This window comes from Cygnus olor, chromosome 3 (genome assembly GCF_009769625.2).
Source record: "Cygnus olor isolate bCygOlo1 chromosome 3, bCygOlo1.pri.v2, whole genome shotgun sequence".
Classification (NCBI taxonomy): domain Eukaryota; kingdom Metazoa; phylum Chordata; class Aves; order Anseriformes; family Anatidae; genus Cygnus; species Cygnus olor.
In genome coordinates this window covers 46,828,005-46,846,123 of record NC_049171.1, presented here as the reverse complement: position 1 = coordinate 46,846,123, position 18,119 = coordinate 46,828,005, and the positions used below count along the sequence as shown (strand labels likewise).

Here is an 18,119-nt window from a genome sequence, read left to right as displayed (position 1 = left end):
CAGATTGGGAATCAGAGTTTTTTAACTGTCTCATTTTCTCCAGGATTTCCACAAACAATCAGAGGTCTTGCAAGCTTGCTTATGCTAGGTAGACCAAGTGCTTTCCCTGAAAGACTCGCAACTTTCTCGAAACTTAGCACTCTGGCTGTCTCCGCTTCTGATTTGGTAGCGTCTGATCAACTGGGAGGAGAAACAATAATATTTATTTACCGTTTTCAAAAGAGATTTGCTGGGTGGTGGTGGTTTTTTGTTTGTTTCCTTTTTGCTTTTGTGGCTGTTTTTTTTAATCAACCAGACAGCATTGTTCCTCCTTGAGGACCTTCCACTCCTTATTTAGAAGAACAGCTTTGTGTGTCCTAAAGGAGGCTTACGCTACAAAAGCCTTTTTTTTTTTTTTTACTTTCAGTTCTTACATAGATTGTTAAATTCTCTTAATTATTTACTTTGCCTAAGACCACGGGGTCATTCAATAAGTGGGAAACCAAAATATGGTTGTTATTTGTGTAGAACTAGGAGGAATACTCTGGATGTTTTACTGAGCAATCAAAGTTATAGTAGCTAGCATTCAAACGTTGTTGTTTGCTGTTTGCATACAGTCCAAATTTTGAAATATAGAATGCTTCAAGCCTAACATTTAGGCGAAAAAGAGATGGTAAAGTATTACTGAACTAGGTCTAGCTTGTCCTCTTAAAGCATTTGAAATTTTTTGCCTGAATGATAATGAAAAATATGTCCTAGAAAGAAAGAAAAAAAAACTTAAAACCCATGCCTGTGTCTAATGCATTTTGGTTTAACTCGTGGTCTTTTTTTTCTTCTCTCTGTCTCTTTGCAGGGGTCTTCAAGATGAACACTACAGCAATTAGCCCACTCACTGTTACTCCACTAGGTTTTATTCCAGACCTAAAAAACGCCACCCTTGTGCCTTTCAATGAGACTGCGTGTGAAAACTGGAAAGAGATTCATCATCTTGTTTTCCATGTGGCAAATATTTGTTTTGCGGTTGGGCTAGTTATTCCAACTACTCTGAATCTTCATATGATTTTTCTGCGAGGCCTGCTCACCATAGGTAGGTGACTTGTTCGGGAGATTTGCAACCTGCCTGTGGCAGAAACCCTGAACATGACAGGGGGATCTCTGGGTCTCTTCAGATCACAGGGAAATTCCAGCACGTATTCACGGTCACTGTGCTTTGCTGAAGGCATTTTTGGTGTAAGTGGGGGTCCATTCTGACCCAGGCAGACGTTTTCTAATAAGGTTATGTGTTAGGCTCTTAAAATCTCCGAGAGATGCAACTTAAAACTTCAAAACTATGTAGATGTTGATTTAAAAACAAATGGACCCCATTCACGTTAAACCTCACTGGCTGCTTAAAATTCATTGAATTCCAAATCATAGTTAAGTCCTTGGATCCTTAAAAACTTAATTTTAGGTTTCGGGTAAATACTGGGACCATGCATTGGCTGGTACACTGGCTTAGCACCTCTGTAATAGCTAAGGTTTTCCTTGAAAAGCATGATTTAGGCACACGTGTTCTTTAAATGGGGGTTCAAATATGTGGCATTTGCTGTTGTTGGACTACTGTTATTTTCATTACCAATTTAGAAATGCGAGCTGTAAATATAGGATGAAGTCAGTTCTCTTGAAGTCAGTCTTCTTTCCTCCACCACTGTAGGCATCTTACAGTACCAAAATTTGGCTTCGAAGGAAAAACTGAGTTTGGCATGCTTGAGACTAAACAATTACACTGTAAGAAAGATAAACCCAGGTGTTTCACAACACAGGGCATGCTTAAGTATTTTCTAAATGAGAATGTTTCTGTGTATAATAGCAGGGATCAATTTTATGATAAAACTTCGATGGTTGAGTTTACCCTTTCATTTTGCCTCTTTTATAGCTATTATAGGATAATTTATCAAAACAGACTGCAGTAATGACCAAGGGTCTCAGTATTGTAAAACCTTTTGTCTGTGTAGCTCTCATTTTAAAAACAATGGGACTATTGCACAATCTGAGCATGCCACTTTGGACTGTAGGTCTTCTTGCGTTTTGAGCAAATAGGGAATCAGAATTCGTCAAACTGAGGTGGAAGCTGGAAGCAAATTTACTCTGTGGGCAGCAGAAGGTCTGGTTCTTACAAATCTCTGTCTTTTGCTTTGATGACCACACAGTGTTTACTCCTCTTCAATACCTCCACATCTAGTGTCCTCCTATTCATCTTAGTCTAATTTAGCAGCAGATCAAGAGTGATCATATGTTGATTTTTCTGATCCATATGTAAGTGCTGCCTCGCCTGTCAGACACAGACAGAATATTGAGTTCATATTCACCATTGTCTTCAGGGAGAAAAGAGGAAAGGGAAACGTATCTGTGACATCTACAGACACGTTTATCAGACGTAGCTGAATTTGGCCAGTTGGTTCACATTTATCTGAGAGGGACTCACTGATGCATAACCTATCATCTGATAAGTACTGTCTTTGTAGGCTAAAAATAGTATCCCTAATCATACGGCATAATTTATCTTGTAAAGCAGTTGTCACTATTCAAAGTAAAGTAACTAAAAAGAGGAAGCATTTGAAATTTTCTCTTTGAAGAGAATTCTGGTTCCTGCTGTGACGTTGTCAAAATGCAGTCGTGACACGCTTCCTTTAAATTTTCCAAAATATCCATGTATAACTTCAGGAGGTTTTTGTGCAACTACTGCTCACTAGTTAGATATAATTGTCACTGATATGGACAATGAGTATTTGTTTCTATGCTGCTGTTTGTCTAATTAATGCAATACAAGTAATCAAGTTTTGTGAGCTACCATTTCTACAGCATTTTAGTAACAGACCATCATGGGCTGCGCGCCTTCCTGCTTTCCCCAGTCCTGACCTGAATTCTTGTTGCTCCAGTATTGTAGTCCTGTGCAACAGGACTGCAGTCGGCTGTCAGCCTGTTCCCAGTGCCTGTTGGTAGCATCGCAGTGATTAGCTTCTGCTACCTTTGCATGCACTGATCCACAGAGTCTAAGTGTAATAAAGCTTGAAGAATATATTTCTTCTGAGTGTAATTGCACACAGTGGACAAAATCTTGATGGCTTTGTAAGAATGTGTTTATTGGTCAGTGAAAGTTAACTTTCTTTTTTAATTTTTGCAGGATGTGCATTGTTCATCATTTGGGCTACACTCTACCGTTGTGCCTTGGACATAATGATCTGGAATTCTGTGTTTTTGGTTGTCAACCTTTTACATTTCATATACCTAGTGTATAAGAGAAGACCGGTATGTATAACAGCTAAATTGCACGAGCACTCTAGTAAGATGCAAGAAAAAGGACGTTCCAACCATGCTTGCTGGACAAACCTATCAATACATTCCACAGGGGTTATTTTGAACTAAGCCACTACTAAGAACTACTTCAGTAAGGATGCAGACCATGAGTATGCTCTTAGTTCAGTTAGATTCAGTACATAAATATTTTCCTGAAATCCATATTCTTGAAAAGTGATTTGACTTTAGAAGTTACTGGTTTTGTCTCTTGTTTTGGTAGTAAGGAAGGGGTTATGTAATTTCTTTGAAGAGAGACCGGGTTGGGTTCTGTATGTGTTTCTGTCTTTTTCTCATTTTCCCCATCCTCCCACTCATAAATGCATGTGCATAGTCATTTAAATTTTTCTATCTCAGAGAATAATCTTCACAGTTAAAGAGTAAGTTCCTCTTTTGTTTGTATTTAGAAAACTTTTCATTCCATTAATATGTCATCATCAAGATAGATGATGAAACTGCACTATATTTCTGCTACTTAGCCATCACCATGCTGTCCAATGCACCACACAAAGTAACACTAACTAAGAGAGAAAGGACTGTAGGTCGTGCCTGTAACTTTGCTCTCCATTTCTGTACACCTTTCCCACTGGCTGTGGAACTAAAAGAGAATCAAGGTGCTCAAGACTCAAATAGGCTGTACACCATACAAATGTGGTGCAAGACCACATCTGTTCTTACACAGAATAAACCAGAATTCTTGGCAGAGAACATTGGAGGAAACATAGACAGATAGACTTTTGTGTACATCTTCAAAAATGCTGTGCAAGTTAAGGATTTCAATAAATAGAGCAAGTTGGCAGTGGAAGAAGAATTAAAGAAAATGACAAAAAATGAGAGATGGTAGAAAGGCTGAAATCTTTACCAGTACAGCTAAAAACAACTGCAGAACAAACTCTGACAGTCCACAGGTACTTGCAGACTAAGTCAACCACAGCATTTAAAAAGAAGCTAAAGGTTAAATTATGTTTTGGACAGTGAGAGTTCTTACAGTTGTGTTAACAAGTGACAGATAATAAGTAGTTGAAATCAGCTGTATTTAAAATGGTTTCCTGCATGTATATGCTAACTACACATCGCACCATGATCCAAATGTGGTTTTCCACCAATTCCATGACCAAGGAAAGTGACGTGGTGGAATTTTAAGTTTGCTCTTTCCTGTTTGGACATGTAAAACCTCTCTGGCATGTATATGTATGTATGTCATAGGAAATCATCTAACCCTGACTTCTGTAGATGTGCACACTTGTCTTTCAAAATACTTCTTGTAGTGGTGAAGCTTGCAGCACTTAGTTGAGATAGATGCCTGTACAGTTGCATACTTCAGATCTCAACCAGATCTAGGGAACAGAACTGGGGAGCTTGCAGGAACAGTCTTCCCTCTGAAGACTTTCTAGCTGCTCCTTCTGCTGGGACTGGAATTACTATGGGAAGAGCATTCTTAAAACAAATGTCAGTTGTGTTGACTTTAAGAATGAATGATCAGATCTTGACATTCTCTATAATCTTGGATAGAGAACAAATTAAAATCTTGAAGCCACCACCACTGATGCCGTTACTAAATCTTTCTTTCCCTCAATCTTATTCAATATTAAACCGCTTTCTAAAGACAAAAATGTTCAGGCAACAAAAATGTTAAAATGTAGTAGGAATATCAAATACTTTTAACTGGGAAGTGCTCTACGCAGGCATCAGCTGTGTTCTTATGTAGTCTCTGTCACATGCTGATACTGAAATATTACTTAGTTCAGGACATAAGCACTTCCAGAAATGAAAGGCCTCTGAGAGGAAGCATATTACACATGAGTCTAACAATTAAGAGCACTTTCAAAGAGTACAAATAATTTGTTGTTGTTTCTACTTCTGAGACAATAGGTTTACCTTATGAAAGAGGAATGAAGAACTGGAGTCATCTTGTCTCACTTTGATAGAGTCATAGAATGGCTCAGGTTGGAAGGGGCCTTAAAGATCATCTAATTCCAACCCCCCTGCCATAGGCAGGGATGCCACCCACTAGATCAGGTTGCTCAGGGCCTCATCCAACCTGGCCTTGAACACCTCCAGGGACAGGGCATCCAGAACCTCTCTGGGCAACTTGTTCCAGTGCCTCACCACCCTGTGAGTGAAGAATTTCCTCCTAACCTCTAATGTAAATCTCCCCTCTTTTAGTTTAAAACTATTCCCCTTTGTCCTGTCATTGACTGAACAAAAAATTGCTCTCCATCTTTTTTATAAGCCCCCTTCAAGTATTGAAAAGCTGCAATAAGGTCACCCAAGAGTCTTCTCCAGGCTGAACAACCCCAGCTCTCTCAGCCTTTCTTCATAGGAGAGGTGCTCCAGCCCTCTGATCGTCTTTGTTGCCCTCCTCTGGACCCGCTCTAACAGCTCCACATCCTTCTTGTGCTGGGGGCCCCAGACCTGGATGCAGGACTCCAAGTGGGGCCTCAGAAGGGCTGAGCAGAGGGGGACAATCCCCTCCCTTGGCTTGCTGGCCACTCCGTTGATGCAGCCCAGGATGCAGTTGGCCTTCTGGGCTGCAAGCATGCACTGCTGGCTCATGTCAAGCTTTTTGTTCACCACAACCCCCAAGTCTTTCTCTGCAAGACTGCTCTCAGTGAGTTCTTCTCCCATTCTGTGCTCATGTCTGGGATTGCCCCAACCCAGGTGCAGCACCTTGCACTTGGACTTGTTGAACCTCATTAGGTTCACATGGGCCCACTTCTCCAGCTTGTCCAGGTCCCTCTGGATGGCATCCCTTCCTTCTATCGCATCAACCACACCACTCGGCTTGGTGTCATCTGCAAACTTGCTGAGGGTGCACTTGATCCCACTGTCTATGTTGTTGAAAAAGATACTAAACAGTCCCAGTCCCAGGGTTATACATCTAGTTTAAGCTAGTTTGTCCAGTGTAATTCAACCCACCTGCCTAATACCTGTTGAAGATGTGATATTGCCATCCCTCTCCAGTGACTAGAGAACAAGCATGCACAACCATTACTAACTACTAACCTACCTTTATATACTCACAGTTAGGTGAGATGCATTTCATTGCTGCTTTCTAGCAGTATGAGGAAAAAAATCACTTCATGCTAATCTAAATTGTACCACAAGGGAGAACTGTAGTCTGTAGTTTGGTTTTCAGAAGATTTGTATTCCTGCCGCTGCAGGTGTGGTCTGGGTCCTCAGCACCTCTGAAAACTGGGCTCTAAATTCTCAGTAAATTGTGCGAATTTAAACAATATTGGAAAGTATATGGAAGCATGGTAGAATCCCAAGCAATATATAAATTGCCTTTTTACAGGCTATGAACAGCAAGATTACTTGAAGAAATGATGCCTGGTAGTCACATATGTCTTTTTAGCTCTCGTACAGATTCTGTTTACTATGAACTTTCAGGCTGTTTTTTTAGTGTTTTTCTATAAAAAGCTAGAGGATGAAAAAAAAAAGTTAGAAACTGATTTTGAATTAGATTTTCTGTCTGCATCTATTATATTGCCCATCTCAAAATCAATTTTATTTAGTCATCCTCGCAAATTACATTTTTAAGGAAATAAAAGAATGGAAGATAATTACAAGTTAGCCATATTACAAAATGAATAATTGATATTTTCAGTTGTTAAATATTTATTTTATTAAAAGTGGCATGCAAAATAACAGTGAATTTTTTTTCTGACCGAAAGATTATTTCTGTAGTTTTGACTCCTTAGAGCTTTACAGATTTGGCTTTTCCAGTCTGAGTGGAAGCTGAAAGAGTCTAATCAGTGTCTCTACAGAGCTCTGACTCTGAGCTTTGGCAGGATCCCAAAATATTTCAACCATTGCTGAACAAAACATTACACCTGCCCATATGGCTCATTTGGAATATGACCCACAAGCATGACTGGAGAAAGAGTCAACTGTGCTTGCAGAGGGTGAAACAAGGAAGGCTATCCGAAGTGTATCTACAGTGTCCAACCTGATCGGTCTCTAGGAAAGTAGTTACAGCTGTTTTCTTTCGTAAATATTAAACACACAAGGGAGATCATGAAATCTGAATTGTGTGCTAGTTAAGGGAGTGCATTAGCACTCTAGGGCCAAATTAGCTCCTCATGTCGTTATTGTTTTGAATTCAGGAGTCTTGGGAGCTACCTGTATGTTTATCTGAGAAAGGAATTTCTCTCTCTTTGACTTGCAGTGCTCATGGATAGAAAGAGATACAAATTAAATTGGCGTGGGTCCTAAAAATGAGTGAGTTCCTGGAGAAGCTGTGGGCCAAACAAATTGCCCAACTTCACATGTATATGGAACATATTTTGAAATCAAACAGTTCAGGGCAATCCCCAACACAAGAGACACAGACACACTGGAGGGAGCCCAACAAAGGGCCACGATGATGAAGGTCCTAGAGCATCTCTTCTAGGAGGAGAGGCTGAGAGAACTGGGACTGTTCAGCCTGGAGAAGAGGAAGTTCAAGTGGGATCGTGTCAATGTGTATGAATACCTGAAGGGAGGTTGCAAACATGCAAAGAAGAGCCAAGGGAGGTAGCAAACATGCAAAAAAGATCCAAGCTCTTTTCAGTGGTGCCCAGTGATGGAACAACAAGCAACAGGCACATATTGAAACAGAGGGAGCACTATCTGAACATCAGGAAACGCTTTTTGCTGTGCAGATGATGGAGCACTGGCACAGGTTGCCCAGAGAGGTGGTGGAATCTCCATCCTTGGCAATACTCACAAGCTGTCTGCACAAGGTACTGGGCAACTTTACTTTACGTGGCCCTGCTTGAGCAGAGGCTTGGACAAGATGACCTCCAAAGGCCCCTTCCAAGCTCAACTATTCTGTGATTCCGTGACTTTATTGATCATCTTGTCTGAACATTTGTATTCCAGCCCTCGTCTTCTCAGTCCTGTGGCAGAGATGATATTGTAGGAGAAGGGAGACATGTAACAAAATCTTGCCAAAGCGATGTAATAGAAAGATCCATTTAAATGTTTTGAGGAGACAGTAAGTTACATTTGATTGAAGTATATGTATGGACAGGTCAAAAAAGTAAACAAACAAAACCTAAGAATTTTAATATAGTTGTGGGTGGCAAATGTACACAAAGTTAACGATAAGTTCAGCTATGTATAAGCAAAAGAAAGTTCTCAGGAGCTCTCAGAAGAATTTTTCGTATTAAGCCCTTGGAAATAGGTATTAATGTCTGTTTTGCAAGGCTACGTAGAAGTCTCAGTAGTTTATAAGCTTGCTTTTGCTTTCCATGTTTTGAGGCTGTTTGGGTGAAAAGTGAAGACTGCAGGTTTGGGATGTTCTTTTGTTGAGCTTTTATGGAAAAATAAAGGCTGCAAAGACCATCCTGAGAAGTCATGAAATGATAACGTCAAGGTCACATAAGCGGCCTTATCTTTTCCTGCGCAGAAATTTAATAAGTAGCTGTATCCTGTTTCTGTGGGATTAACCCACCATCTCTACTTGTCAGTTCCAAAGTGATTCCCCTGGAGTTCAGTGGCCCATATGTGGGATGGATGGCATCCAGTGATTGAGCTTGTGGGTGATATAATTCAAATATGGTTCCATAAATCTGGAAAGTTTCTGCTTAAGCTTAGTTTGTTCTAGATTTAAATAAAAAACATATAAACCTTAATGAATTTTCCAAAAACTTCTGTTATGCTTGGTTCACTATTCAGCACTCATATGTAATTCTATGAAGAACAGCTCAGGGAGGATTATTGGTACGGAATACATATATTTTGTAGGGGTAAAAGACTATTATTTTTGCCCTAAAATAGTCTGCTGGGGAGGAAATAGTATATACTTGACAGTTGGAAGCCCTCATGGGCCTCAGTCAGCCCAGGGCCTCCCATGATCATTTTGGACCCCTTCCACCTCCAACCACAGGGTGCTCAGAAGCTTCTCAGTTGGTGCTGTTGGCTACCATCAGCTTAAAAGTGAATCCTGGACTCCTGTGCTGCTTTACTCTATCTTTCCCTTTTTCTAATATTAAAAAAAAAAATCTAGAAAAATACATAAACTTGGAATATTCTCATTTGTTGAAGTAGTCACTCATTTTCTTCTTTATCTACCTTTTTCTTTGTTGCTTTTCCTTTTTTTCTTTTCTATGTATATGGTATCTTTTTGTGATCTGATGCTCATTCTTCTAATTTGTTTGTTCAAGCTGCCTCTGCTTTAGGGGAGGCCAGGACACTGTCTCATTCCCTGCTGCCTTCATTCAGGAAAGATCTCCAGGCTTGGGATTTCAGCCAGCTTCCTTTCCCTCATTGCTGCTGCCTGAGTTTGGGTGGGCTCCTAGATGTGGGATGTTCAGCTGGCATTGCTTTTTTCCTCCCTCATCACACGTGGTTTCAATATGATGGGTTTGTTTTTCAGGACTCATAGTCCTGCTTTTCTACTGCAAGTCAGCCAAGAAGCTAAGGGATGAGAGGTTCCCAGGAGAGTCTGAGAGATGGCCAGAATGTGTTGTGGATGTGGTGTGAAAAATGCAGGCAACCTCATTTTTTTTCTGTGTAATTCTCATCCAAGTTCTATTCCCTGTTAGATGAAAAGAAGTCTCAAAAGACTCCTTGTGTCTGATTTACCATGCCACTTGTATAGAACAGCATACTAAATCACCATGCTGCCAGCCTGGCTGGTTTTAGCTAAGGTTTTGGTCACCCTGCCATAGGCAGCATTGTGGATAGATGTCACACATTTACTACTTCTTTTCTTGACTAAACACATGAAAGACAAAGATATTACTCAGATTTAATAGCTAAAGCATGCATGCAGTCTTTTTTAACCAGTCTGTCTCTGTATTGATGTTTTTTGTGTTTGCATTCTAGATCAAGATAGAGAAGGAGCTCAGTAGCCTCTACAAGAGAATGTTTGAACCACTCCATGTGCCTCCAGAGCTGTTCCAGAGATTAACTGGGCAATTTTGCAACATTCAAACTTTAAAGACAGGTCAAGCTTATGCTGCAGAGGATAAAACATCAGTTGATGATAGGCTGAGCATCCTGCTGAAGGGGAAGTAGGTGCTATAAAAGCTTGGGAACAGTCTTATGTATTGTGTGGTGGTTGAATTCATTAAAAAGTTGTTTGGTTGCTTGCTAGTTTTGTAAATGTTACTGTTTCTTGCATGCTATGGTCTATAGCCACATAGCCTCTAGCCATAGGCTATTTTCTGACACTATTTTCGAATGACGGCGATGTGTCCTACCGCAAATATATTGTGCCTCCATGTGTGTGTACAGCCATATTGATTTTAATGGAGATTATATTCATAAAATACCAGAGAAAATGTCTTCCAGAACAAGCAAGAAGTTTGTTCCGGTTTTGGATATCTAAGTCTTATCCTCAGTGCATTCCCTGGGTTTAACATTAAAAAATATTGTTCATGAGGGAGGGGTCAACCCTCCAGCTGACTGTAAACCAAGAGGCCTATTGAAATTGGGTCATTGCACATGTACAGAAAGGGGCAAGTGCACTGACCAGACCTGGCTGACAGACCCAGATGAGAAAGGGTAAAATAAATCCCCATGGCCAGGCTGTAATCTTGAAGTTCTTGCTAAGTTCTGGCCAATATTTTAACCAGTCTTTGTAGGTGGCAACAGTGACATCAGGTTTCATGGTTTTCTTTGACGTCATTGGCTGCTCATCACTGTGAAGCTAGTTATCTAAAGGAAGCCTGATTCTGCTGTGACTGTAGGGTCATTACCCTTCAGACCTTTTCCTTTTGAATAGCAGAGTTTTGAGGCTACACACCACATCAGGCAACCAGAATTGGAATCAGTGGAGGTTCAGGCAGAAAACAGGTTGGTTCTTTGGCTGAAACTCCAGAAGAAATAGATATTTTAGCCTGTTACTTTATGCATTACCATTGTCAATAATCATATTCAAATTATATCAAATAAATCAACCTCCATGATTTTAAAGTGATGTTTCATACATTTTTATTTCCAGAATGAAGGTCTCTTATCGAGGGCATTTTCTGCATAATATTTACCCCTGTGCCTTTATAGATTCACCTGAATTTCGATCAACTCAGATGAACCGGGGTGAGAAATTCCAGGTACACTTTGGTTTAAGTCATACGCTGCCTTTCTAGTACTGGTGTTTAGTGGTGGCCCATATCAAGAAAAACTCTTTAAAATGAAATGCTGCAAAACAGTATTATGATGGTGTTTACTGAATAGTCTGTCCTTTGATTTTCTGTTCTCTCTTTTTACTGTTCGCAAGTTTATTTTGTATTAAAACACTATTCAGGAGAAATTATTTAAGAGAGAGCTTTAGTGGAGAAAAAGATGATGCAAGCAGTCTCTTCACTAGTTCAAAAGAACAGAAAAGGAAAATTAATTATGGTAAAGTTTGGTGTTACAAAATGAAAGATTTTTAAAATGCAGGAACTAATAGTTTGAAATTGGTATTTATCTAAAGGTTTTAAATGCTTCTATCATCTTGAAAGTTGTTAAAGCAGCATTAACTGAAGGTGATCACACTGCTTAGAATTAAAATATACATATGGGAGCAATAAGGATATATATCTTTAGTGGTTTAATTATGCTAGTACGTTAATGAATATATTATAGCTTGTAGTAAAAAATACTATCACTAGAGAAGGGTTTTTTTTCACATAGTATTGAAATCACTGTTCTGCTGCCTCTTACTTGATATTCTTTAACAGTGTCTATGTAGTAATTACTGGACTATGGCTGGACTGGATACATCCCTGCTGGTATCATGGCAGAAAGGGAGGGAGGAAGAGTAATGCGGAATGTAAAGTCAGTGATTGATGTAACATGTTCCAGTCAAATACTAGGCTTAATGCCAAAGAGAGATACTTGTCAAGATGTATTCATTTCACGGCAGCAAGGCATCCTGCAGGGCTGTGGACCTCTTCATACAATCTATTTCTCTCAAATGGCTAGATATGAATCAGTTCCGCCAAAGGGAAAAAGCTCACGCCTCAAGTTGTGCCTGCCTGAAAAATTATTGCAGTCTAGTGCAGTACACATCCTTCACTCGTGAGATTTGCTTGCTGTTTGCCATTTCGGCGTGCTGCAATATAAATGTTCTCGGGAGTGCCATCGAAGCAGGATGTGAACTTCGTCTTAGGGACTCCATCTGCTGGCAACGCTGACGAGTTCTTTACAAGCTTGTATTTCTCTGCCTGTTTACTTTACTGTTAACAGACAGTAAAGTTAAAACCTGAGTATATCTGACAGTTTTCCTTAGACTTCATATTTTCTCTTAGGCTTTATATATTTTTATTTGTTTTTAGGAGGCAAAGTTAGTCTGTGATAGTACAGGGCACCTCTTTTCTTCCTAGATGATTGACTTCATCTTGTAAAACATGCTGCAGCATCACAGGGCTGATTTCTGTGTGCCACTGCCCTCCACTGGCACAGCTGGACAAATCTGTTGAGTTGTTTATAAATGCTACTGCCTGCCTAGAGAGGGTGTAAACTAGGCTGCAGCTGTCAACAGCAGAATTGTCAATAACTAAGCAAAGAGGTCCCTGGTTCACATGCTAGAAGGTAGTGCTTGTGAGATCAAGAGGTCTGACAAGGAAGAGAGAGAGATTAAACGTTTTTTTTTTTTTTTAATCTTTTAAAAACTCTTTCAAGGAAACTTTTGGATTACACCAATTCTTCCTGCTTGATCACGGTGACATCAACTAAAACCAAGCAATATGTAGGTCTGTTGGGATGTGAGTAGTGTCACCAGCACAGGACTGAGTTTGTATGTAAATCTCCTGTAACATAAACACTTAAAGTTTTGGAACTTAGCAGAGATTTTCCCTCCATATTATTTCCTACCAGACTTTCAGCAAATCAAACTGGCCATGCGTATATGTTAAAAATATGATGATAATAAACATATGAGCTATTTTAAATTTGTAAATATCATGTTCTAAGGGACCACAAAAAGTTTTATGGATTTAAGAGTTATTTTAAACAGAGGCACAAATAAAATGGTAGCACTTACTTGCAGGCAAAAGAGAAGGGCTAATTCTGAGTATGTGTTTTCTCAGGTCACCATTATCGCAGATGATAATTGCAAGTTCCTGTGCTGGTCCAGAGAAAGGCTGACTTATTTTCTGGAATCTGAACCATTTCTTTATGAGATCTTTAAGTATCTTATTGGCAAAGATATTACAAATAAACTGTATTCATTGAATGACCCAACCTTAAATGACAAGGTAAGCAAATGAAGTTTCATTTGGGAATTTTCCTGCCTCACACAAATGTATTGTTACTTCAACTTTAAATCATCTTAAAGCACCTTTTTCGATCTGTTGCTATCAGCTGCTGAATTCATACTCATATTGCCTTTTAGTGCCAAAGTATGAGTCAGTGCAACATTTTTGTCAGCATCAATACTGGTTGATGTTAGCACAGTAATGTGCAAGAAAGATGAATAACTGAGATTCCAAACTGACTGGCTACTGCCAACTAGCAGACATGGTGAGCAGTAGCTAAAAAGGTGCTTCTTCTCGGATATCATTTCTAACTAATAAATGTGTACCTTTGTACAAAGAAGCTTCAGGGTATTTTAGAAGAATTCACTTGTTGTGATCAGATTGCTGGATAACACTGATTGCCAGAAAGAATAATTTCAACATGTGTTTGAGTGTTGCAAATATGAGAAAAAAAGGCAATGTTGAATTGATACAGTAGTATTAGTGGAAGAAGGCATGAAATCCATATAAATACCTTTGCTAAGAGGTCTGAAAATAATTCATTCTGTTTGACATTTTCAGCTGTAATTACATTCTTTGCGTGTAGAGGGAGCATGTTTTAGGTGTCATGGTAAGTGGTCTGGATGTAGTCATGGATATATTGATTATCTTGTTTTACTTTCATTTTGTCTCCTTCCTTAGTTACAGGGCTTTTCAAGGTTTGGAAGCTATGCCACTCAGCTGCTAGTAGTGATTTTTTTTATTATTTATGTAGTGGCTCTAGGGTTCTCATGTAATTTATTTGAAGAACTTTCACCATAATTTATGAAAAGCTTAGGATATTTATAATACAGTATTTTCATATTCTGTCTTTGTTGACTTAACTCACACTAACTCAGAGGAAAAATCATTTTTGTCAGATTGCCCATAAATACATACAGGTTAAATAGTTAATTCTTCAAAGTCGTGAATTTACTGCCACTGCTACCATACAAATTACATAGCATGCTTCACTTGTAAGGTATTTATGGTTAATTAGACATTGCAAGTTTTCTCAGTTTTCTACTGGTTATAAGGAGAGGAAAAAAAAAAAAGAATTGTCATAGAAACGATTTTATAGCAGTAAAACACTGCTTATTCTGCCCTCTGGTCAATGACATAGGGGATTACAGTGGTCAGTGACACTGAGGATTACCCTGTCTTGAAATCAGATCCTCAAAACTATTTCAGATCACTGTTTTCATTGATCATCTGAGGTTGTGAGTCTTACTAGTGCAATAAACTAAAAGTGATCTAGCAGGAATGTACCATCTATGAAGTATATCTTACAAAATATGTGGTTAAAGCTTTTCTCTTTTTTTTTTTTAAAAAAAAGAGGGCAAGAATTACAGAGGACAGAGATGTACTGTATTAAAAAACAAACAAACAAACAAAAACTGCCTGTATAGACAGTAAGTCATTTCTGGAGTATGGCATCAGGAAGGAACATGTAGCAGCATGCCTTCTTTGTGTGCTAAGAATTGCATTCAGCAGGCATCTCGGGGGGACAGTTGCTTTCTACATTCCTTTTAATTTTTTTCTTTTCCCTCTTTTTTCCTCTTCTTTTAGGTTTTTTCTTGACTTTTTCCTCTTTTATGCTTTCTTCCTATTTTATTTTCTTATTTTCTCTCTTCTTATCTTCCTTCTTTCTTTCATTCCCTTCTTTTCTTTACATGTGGGTGACTCTAGGCACATTAGGGTATTTTTATTGTGCATAGTGTACAAACTCATCTGCAACACACTTGTGCTGCTGACTTCTGGCATGGTAGAACTTCAGCACTAGTATCAGTATTTCCTGATAACACCACATGGAATACTCATTGTAAGGTCTTAATTGGTTATTTTTAAGTAAAAAGTCCTTATCATACCTTCAAAATGTTAAAAACAACAACAGGAAGGTGGTTAGACTTTAACAGAGTCCAGCTACCAAAATCTGGCAGAAGAGAATTGCTGAATTAAATATGTTAGAAGATTGATTTGCTGGGACGTTGCAACTTCACCTCACAAGGAGTTCATGCTATCCTCCAAAAAGTCTGAAACAGATGCAGTCTGAATATCTGAATATATTCATTGCCAGAAGAAATCCCTTCTCTTTCTCTCTCTTATTTTACTTTTTCCTCTTTATCCTTTTTTTTCCTTCATACTGTCTTAGCTTAGGTCATTTTTATCCCATTCTCTGTGTCCTTCCTATCCATTTGATTTCCTTCACCCTTTGACTAATACAACATTTGCACATTTTATGAAAACAGTAGTGCAAGGATTTGTCATCAGCATATTCCTTTCAGGTTTCCTTGTGGGAACAGCTCCTGCCTCCTCCCTTTTAATCCTTCTGCTGCGTTGCAGGCACGGGTATTGCTGTCATCAAATGGCAGTCCTTGCTGTTTGAAATGTTTATTATGGTATGCAGAGCTTGGAAAATCCAATGGATACCCAACCTGTTGAGCCTGTTGAGCTAGATGAGATCAAGGCTGAAAGGACTTTCTAGCTCTGTATTTACCCTGTCTGTATTTACTACTGTATGCTAAATAGAGGTATTTGGTAAATATAGTAGAGCTACTAGTAAACTATAAAGGTATAGCTTTATAATATACAGACGTGTCAGTATGAACAGAAAAGGTCAATTTAACTTTGTTACAGCTAATAACACTTTTGAGTTATGTATACACCGAGTATATATTTCACTCAAAAGTCATTTAAAATGTTAACATCATATACAGATATTTGGCTTCACAATTTTATGTATATTTCTTAATTAAATGATATTTTCATTTTCACTTGTGTTTGTACCAAGTCTTTATTTTTAGTGAAAGTAGTCATTTGAATTCAAAATCATTGTAACTTTTGCATCTCAACGGCTTTGGAAAATATATGTTATAAACAGCAAGAGTGAGCATTTGGAAAATTTGTAGTACCTTTTTATTCTTCCTCAAATGAATTTCCTGTTGCACAAGCCCTTCCTACATAATGCGGGACAGGAACGCTCTGTCAAGTAAAACAACCTTCATTTCCTCATTGCCAGAACCCTATGCATGTGTCACTTCTCACAGGCTTAATTGCCAAATGTACATATTCTTGGTGTCCTTAGTACTTTTCAGCTGGTAACAATCTCAACAGAAAATTTTGTAGTAGACTTCTGTACACAGGGGACATACAGGAGAGCAGCCAAAACAAATCCAGTGTAGATTATTCATTATCAAAATGACAGTAGCTAAGAAGAGTGTCTATTTGTTGTATGTTGGAAGACAGGAAAAATACCTTTTTAATGTAAGGAACTTTATGACTTATACATAAGGAGATTTTCACTACTGTTGGGAAAATAGTTGTTCCTCTCTACATGAAATAGAGTGGTAATTCCTGACTGTTAAAGTTCAGTAAAATGGAGTTATTCATTATGCATATGCCATTGATTACCACCTTTCACATACACCTGCAATATCTTTGTGATTTTCATAATTCTGATTTAATAAGATAAAATGTATTGTTTCAAGTAAATATGGTAGTACAAAGACATCTCAGAAAAAGTCCTCCAAGCAAATAGAAGACCCTAAAATCATTGGATGGAGAATATTGTACATATGATGCATTTAATTTGTCTTCAGTATAATCAAGAACCAGTTCTTAGCAAGGAGGACCACGCTGTCATGAAGCCTGTATGTGATTACAAAGCATCATACCTGAGTAATGGATTACCATATAATAAAACTAAATCTGTCTGTAGGAAAATACCTGCAAATTCCAGTACAACACAGAAGTAAAATTTAATAATTCATGCTTGTTGATGTTCTAATTCCAATATATTACTGGCATCTTATATTTGCATTTAAATCAATTTACACTGCATAGAATCTTCTGCTCTTTCTTGATTCATAAATAGTCACAGCTGAGACCAGAGTGTCAACTACAGAGCAAATAGTCTCCATTTTTATTTTGAATTTACTTGATTCCTCTTTTTAAATAATATATATTTTTTTTAGGCCTCAAAAAAGATTGATCGTCAGCCTAGTCTTTGCTCACAGCTATCTGTGATGCAGATGAGAAACAGTATGGCCAGTACCAGCGACAGTGAGGATGGCTTGCAGATGTTTCTTCGTGGGACTTCCTCTGCATCCTCTCTACGTGAGTGCTCAGAATAGTTCATGCTGGTTTTGGACACAATTTGGTTGATCACTAAAGATGATTGTTAAACTCCTATTGTCATCAATAGGAGCAATGTGTAGCTTTTGGGTTGCTGCTGTAAATTAACCAAGTGTAAGGACCTAACAGTAGAATCTTAAAGATTCACTTTAAGGATTTCTATGCTAAGTGAAGCTACTTTAAGTAGGCACTAGAAAAAGCAGCATATGTTGTAATAATTTGTGATATAATGTGAATATGTAGACATAATATGGAATGTTTATAGCAAAGGGGCAAAACGGTGTGAATGCACAGTGCCTGCCACAGTAGTATCTCCTTTGGTCTGTGACCGGTGCTTGTAGAAATTAAAAAAACAAAGCGAAACATTTCCCCTCATCAGCTGGGTGCTCTGCATTTCCTCCTAAGGTAGTTTGCATTGGGAGGGTGTGGAGAGATACAGTGCATAACTAATCTTTTGATGCCACCTGAAAAATCTCAAAT

The 18,119-nt window shown here is 38.5% G+C and overlaps 1 protein-coding gene across 1 annotated transcript in view; it reads left to right on the top strand.

The window, feature by feature from the left end:
- LOC121067827 (blood vessel epicardial substance-like) overlaps positions 1 to 18,119 on the top strand; it is a 51,240-nt gene that overhangs the window by 29,356 nt on the left and 3,765 nt on the right. The window contains 6 exon segments of the mRNA XM_040552700.1: positions 833 to 1,066; positions 3,143 to 3,267; positions 10,129 to 10,316; positions 11,249 to 11,357; positions 13,320 to 13,487; positions 17,480 to 17,621. Coding sequence (XP_040408634.1) covers positions 833 to 1,066; positions 3,143 to 3,267; positions 10,129 to 10,316; positions 11,249 to 11,357; positions 13,320 to 13,487; positions 17,480 to 17,621 — 966 coding nt within the window.